Source organism: Sorex fumeus, unplaced genomic scaffold (assembly GCF_029834395.1).
Source record: "Sorex fumeus unplaced genomic scaffold, SorFum_2.1 ptg000109l, whole genome shotgun sequence".
NCBI classification, from domain to species: Eukaryota; Metazoa; Chordata; class Mammalia; order Eulipotyphla; family Soricidae; genus Sorex; species Sorex fumeus.
The window spans coordinates 3,497,067-3,503,697 of record NW_026606166.1 but is presented as its reverse complement, the minus strand read 5'-3'; the positions used below and the strand labels follow the sequence as shown (position 1 = coordinate 3,503,697).

General features: G+C 40.8%; 1 protein-coding gene across 1 annotated transcript; it reads left to right on the top strand.

Annotated features, from left to right (window-relative positions):
* The first annotated feature begins 281 nt into the window (after positions 1-281).
* LOC130042757 (olfactory receptor 6N1) lies at positions 282-1,220 on the top strand. The gene has a single exon (XM_056134950.1). The coding sequence runs from the start codon at positions 282-284 to the stop codon at positions 1,218-1,220; it is 939 nt and encodes a 312-aa protein (XP_055990925.1).
* The last annotated feature ends 5,411 nt before the right edge of the window (positions 1,221-6,631 follow it).

Sequence of the window (6,631 nt, the reverse complement as noted above, 5' to 3'; positions counted from 1 at the left end):
GGGGCATTGCAGATCCCACTATAGGATACAAGGTGTTTCAGAAAGGATTCTGGGGCCCCTGGGGGTGTGGTCAAAGTAGGTCCTGTGGTTTGTGATGGAGGGTCCAGGGTAGGGGCCCCTAGGTGGCATGGGCAGGGGTGTCAGTTGGCCTCTTGGCTGCTTTGGCATTTCTTGGGAGGAGTGCTTTACTCAAAAGAGGCCCCTTAGGGTGTGGTTCTGATTGAACTCTGCATTCAATCCTTTTTTTCCCAACACCCCTTCAGGGCCATGTGTGTGGGGTCATGGCCCCTGGGAACGGGAGCCAAGTGACGGAGTTCATTATCCTGGGATTCCCACAGCTGCAGGGTGTTCAGGTGTACCTGTTTCTCCTGCTGCTTCTCATCTACCTCACCACCATTGTGGGAAACCTGCTTATCTTCCTGGTGGTCCGCCTGGATGCAAGGCTGCACACACCCATGTACCACTTTGTCAGCGTGCTCTCGCTGCTTGAGTTGGGCTACACAGCAGCCACCATCCCCAAGATGCTGGCCAACCTGCTCAGTGAGAAAAAGACCATCTCCTTCTCAGGCTGCCTCCTGCAGATCTACTTCTTCCACTCCCTCGGGGCCACTGAGTGCTACCTGCTCACTGCCATGGCCTATGACCGCTACCTGGCCATCTGTCGGCCCCTGCATTACCCAACGCTCATGACATCCCAGCGCTGTGCGAGGATCGCGGCTTGCTGCTGGCTGGGCGGGCTGGCAGGGCCAGTGGTGGAGATCTCCCTGGTATCGCGCCTGCCTTTCTGTGGCCCTAACCGCATCCACCACATCTTCTGCGACTTCCCCCCAGTGCTGAGCTTGGCCTGCACCGACACGTCCATCAATGTGCTGGTGGACTTTGTGGTCAACTCCTGCAAAATCCTGGCCACCTTCCTGCTGATCCTGAGCTCCTACGCACACATCCTGCGCACGGTGTTGCGGATGCCATCGGCAGCCGGCCGGCGCAAGGCCTTCTCCACCTGTGCCTCACACCTGACTGTGGTCATCATCTTCTACTCCAGTATCCTCTTCATGTACGTGCGCCTCAAGAAGAGCTACTCGCTGGACTATGATCGTGCGCTAGCCGTGGTCTACTCGGTGCTCACGCCCTTCCTCAACCCCTTCATCTACAGCCTTCGGAACAAGGAGCTCAAGGAGGCTGTGAGGCGGCAGCTCAGGAGGATAGGGGTGCAGGTATGATTGGGTGGGTGTCTGGAGAGTGGGGCGGGACTTTCTCCAGGGGACCGTGCACTGTGATGGAAAGATGGTTGTTTATAGCAGAACCTGTGTCCGTGACCTCTGCAGTCCCCTTACCTGTATGTGTCCTCTCACCTGTGTGCTGGTCCTGTGTTGGTGTCCGGTCACCTGTGCATGACAGCACCGACGCAGGGCATTGATTCGACATGTCAGATGCTTGTGATCATACTACGGACTTGGTTGAATCTTAGCCTTACCTAACACATACATGTATATTTTTCCTATCAACTTGTCTTCATTTAAATAAATATACTTATACTATACTATAATTTAATTTCATATAAAATAATATAATGTAAAATATTTGTCAAATAAAATTTCAAATTTCAAATTTAAAAATTTTGTTCATGTTCATTTGTAGCACCTGGTACATATTAATGATTTGTGGGGTAAACCAGTAAACATGGATCTCTCCTGGCTGTGCTCAGAGGAATATCTATGGGATCAGGAATAGAACACAGATTGGCCAAAAGCAAGGTGACCACCTTACCTGCTGTACTATTTCTGACCCAAAGCAAGCTTTTTGATATTGTATTTGGACTGCAATCCCTGTCTATTTCACTGACTGCTAATTAACTTATCTTCAGAAAGAAATGTGAACTCTATGAGTCTAAATTTTATGATTTGTTAAAATATTTCTATGCAGGGGCTGGAGCAATAGCACAGTGGGTAGGGCGTTTGCCTTGCACGCGGCCAACCCAGGTTCGATTCCCAGCATCCCATATGGTCCCCTGAGCACTGCCAGGGCTGATTCCTGAGTGCAGAACCAGGAGTAACCCCTGTGCATCGCCAGGTGTGACCCAAAAAAGAAAAAAAAAATTAAAAAAATATTTCTATGAAGGTTGTTTTTGAAAATTTGTTTTTAAGCACAGTGTGAGAATAAACACAACTGATAGTAAAAACAACTTTCAATTTTTTAATATATATTTTATTTGTGCAAGATCTGTTGCCATTGCTCTGAGAATTAGAAAAATATTCAGGAAAATGTACTTAAGTGAAGATATTCAAGAGGTTTTTCCCTGAAGGAAAGGGGTCAAAAGGTGTCAACCCCCTGTCAGGGCAGGATGTGGTGATGGGAGGGGCAATTTAATGTCAGCTGCTGTTGGAGATTAGTTTTGTATCTGAACATCTTATTTAAGTAGAGGATCAAATGTGGACTATAATAAAACACTCTTTCCCTCCCTTCCTTCCTTCCTTCCTTCCTTCCTTCCTTCCTTCCTTCCTTCCTTCCTTCCTCTCTCTCTTTCTTCTTTCTTTCTTTCTTTCTTTCTTTCTTTCTTTCTTTCTTTCTTTCTTTCTTTCTTTCTTTCTTTCCGTATAGAATTACAGTGAGATAGACAGTTGCAAAATTGTTCATGATTTGGTTTCAGTCATACAATATTCCAACGCTGGTCCCTTCACCAGTGTGGATGTCCCACCACCAATGTCCCCAGCTTCCCTTCCCACCCCTCGCTTGCCTCTATGGCAGGCAATTTTCTTCTCTCTCTCTCTCTCTGCATCTCTCTGTCTGTCTGTCTTCCTCTTTCCTTTTGTACATTATGATTTACAACACAAATATTGGTGTATTCTTTAACCTACTTTACAATACACTTACAATACAGATCAAGTGTATCCCTTAACCTACTTTCAACATTCTGTTCTTGTCCGGAGTGATTATTTCTAATTGTTGTTGTCATACTGGTACCTTCTCTATTGTAAGTGCCCTCTGCTCCTCTTGCACTTATGGCAAGCATCCAACCATTAACCAGTCCTTCTGTCCCCTGTTTTCCTTGGATGTAGATATTAGTCTCATACTAATTTTTAAAAAAAGTATTCTACAAATGATTATATTTCTGTCCCTTTTTTTAAACAAATTTTACTCAGTATGGCATTCTCCACGTCCATCTATTTATAAGCAAATTTCATGACTTCATTTTTTCTAAAAGCTGCATAAAAAGCTACATTATTCCTTTGTGTAGATGTATGATAATTTCTTTATCCAATCATTTGTTCTCAGGCACTTGGGTTGTTTCTAGATTCTGGCTATTGTTAAAGGTGCTGCAACGAAGTTATAAGTGCAGATGGCATTTCTGCTGTGTGTTTTTGGGCTCCCCAGGGTGATATTTCCAGAAGCGCTCTATTACTGACTCGTATGAAAGCTCAACATCTAGTTTTTTGAAGAATGTCTATATCGTTTTCCAAAAAGACTGGACCAGTCGGCATTCCAACAAACAGTGAAGGAGGGTCCCTTTCTCCCCCATCTGCACCAACACTGGTTGCTCTTTTGAGCCAGTCTCTGTGGTGTGAGATGACATCTCATTGTTTTTTTGATTTGCATCTCCCTGATGATTAGTTACGTAGAGCATTTTTTTTCACATGCTTTTTGGCGTTTTAGACTTCTTCTTTGAGGAAGTTTCTGTTCATTTCTTCTCCCAATTTTTTGATGGGGTTGGATGTCTTTTTCTTGTAAAGTTCTAATAGTTTCTTATACATCTTTTCTGTTAACCCCTTATCAAATATGAACTGCATAAATAATTTTTCCCACTCAGTGGGCTGTCTTTATATCTTGGTTATAATTTCTTTTGAGGAACAGAAGCTTCTTAGTTTAGTGTAGACCCATTTGTTTATCTTTGTTTCCACTTGCTTGGTCAGCGGCATTTCATCTTTGAAGATAACTTCTTTAGCTTCAATATCGTGGAGGGTTCTCTCTATATTTTCTTTATATTTTCCTTATGGATTCAGGTATGATGTTAAGGTCTTTAATCTATTTTGATCTGACTTTCGTGCATGACATTAGATAGAGGTCTGAATTCATTTTTTAACATGCAGCTGCCCAGTTTTCCCAGCATCACTTGTTAAAGAGGATTTCCTTGATCCACTTTGTATTTTTTGCTCCTTCATCAAAGATTAAATGGTTATGTACTTGAGGGTCGATGTCAGGATATTTAACCCTATTCTATTGGCCTGTCGATCTTTATTCCAATATGATGCTGTTTTAGTTACTACCGCGTTGCAGTACAGTTTGAAGCTGAGGAAGGTGATGCTTCCCATCTTATTCCCAAGGGATGCTTTAGCTATTCGTGTGGATTTATTGTTTCATATGAATTTCAGGAGTATTTGGTCTATTCCTTTGAAAAATGTCATGAGTAGACTTATAGGGACCGCATCGAATATGTATATTGGGGAGCATTTCCATTTTGACAATGTTAATCCTCCCAATCCATGAGCAGAGGATGTTTCTCCATTTCCTCGTGTCTGTTTTTATTTCTTGAAGTAATGTTTTATAGTTTGCTTTGTATAGGTCCTTTCGCTTTTGTATTTAAACAGACTTCAACATACTTGGTTTTCTGAATTGTGAATGGGGTTGTTTTGAAATATGACTTTCTTGTCTTTCATTATTTGCATATAGGAGAACCATAGACTTTTGGGTATAGATTTGGTAAACTGCCACTCTACTATACAAGTCTATTGTTTATAGGATCTTCTTGGTAGAATCATTAGGATTTTCTTAATATCATGTCATCTGCAAATAATAAGTGCTTGACTTCTTCCTTTCCTATATGGATGCCCTTGATATATTTTGCTTGTTTTATTGCTATGGCAAGTACTTCCAGTACTATACTGAATAGAAGTAGAGAGAGTGGGCAACCTTGCTTTGTGTCTGATGTTAGAGGAATTACTTTTAGTTTGTCCACCATTGAGAATAATGTTGCTGTGGGCTTGTGGTAGATGGTTTTGATTAGACTGAGGAAAGTTCCTTCAACTCTCAATTTGTTGAGATTTTTTTTTATCATGAATTGGTACTGTATCTTGCCAAAGACTTTCTCAACATCTATTGATATGATTATACGATTTTTATTTTTTCTTTTATTAGTTTTTTTGGCATATTATGTTGACAAGTCTGAGAATGGAGGCATACTGGTGCCCACTCGAGAAAATCGATGAACAATGGGAGGACAGTGCTACCTATTATGTTGACAAACTTGCGAATGTTAAACCATCTTTGTATCTCTGGGATGACTCCTTCTTGGTCATGGTGTATGATCTTTTTGATGAGTTCTTGGATTCTATTTGCTAGTGTTTTGTTGAGGATCTTTGCATCTTTGTTCATCAGAGATGTTGGTCTGTATTTTTCTTTCTTTGTGGTGCCTGTATGCTTTTGGTATCAGGGTGATATCTGCCTCATAGAAACTGTTTGGAAGTGTTTCTGTTTCATCAATTTTGTGAAAAAGTTGGAAAAGTATTGGAATAGATCCTCTTTAAGTTTTTGGAATAATTCATTGGTGAATTCATCTGGACCTGGGCTTTTGGTTTGGGGAAGACTTTTGGTTACCATTTCAATTTTCTTGATAGTAATAAATCTGTTCAGGTATTTCAAGTCTTCCTAGTTCAGCCTTGCCAGGTTATAGGAATCAGAAATTTATCCATTTCTTCTAAGTTCTCTTGTTTCTTGGCATACAGATTCTCAAAGTAATCTCTGATGATATTTTGAGTTTCTGTAGTTTCTGGTGTGATCTCCCCCCCCCTTTCATTTCTGATTCCATTTTTTAGAGTTCTCTCTGTCTCTCTCTCTCTCTCTTTGTGAGTCTTGCTTGTGGTTTGTCAATCTTGTTTATTTTTTCAAAGAATGAACTTTTGGTTTCATTGATTATTTGGATTTTTTGTTGGATTCTAGCTTGTTAACTCTGCTCTAAGTTTTCTTATTTCTTTCCTATCGCCTGTTTTGGATTCCTTTTGTTAGTCATTTTCTAAATTCTTAAGCTGTGAAGTCAAGTTATTTATGCAGGCCCTTTCTTCCTTCCTGATGAACTCTTGCATAAACTGACAAACTTTCCTGTTGCTTTTGCTGTTTCCCACCAGTTCTGGCAGCACCTGTTCTCACTCATTTATTTCCAGGAATCTTTTGATTTCTTCTTTGATTTCCTCTCTATTTGATTTCCCATTGGTTGTTCAGTAGGGAGCTATTTATTTTATAGGTGTTTGATTTGCTTCTCCATTTCTGTGTGTAATTAACTTCTATTTTCAGTATATTGTGGTCTGAAAATATAGCTGATAGAATATCTATATTCTTGATTTTATAGAGGTATAGGCCCAGCATATGGTCTATCTTGGAAGATGTATCATGTGCACTGGAGAAGAATGTGCATTCAAATTTTGAGGGATGAAAAGTTCTGTATACATCTACTAGCCCTTTCTTTTCCAATTTTTCTTTCAAAGCCAGTATTTCCTCAATGAATTTTGATCTCAGTGATCTATCAAGAGGTGAGAAAGTGGCGTTGAAGTCTTCAACTACTATTTTGTTGCTGACAATGTCCTTCTTGAAATCTATTAGCAGTTGTTTTAAGTATTTTACTGGCCCCTCATTAGGTGCACGT

Coding starts and splice junctions, on each gene's coding strand:
- LOC130042757 (XM_056134950.1), top strand. CDS start 282: ATGGCCCCTGGGAACGGGAGCCAAGTGACGGAGTTCATTATCCTGGGA.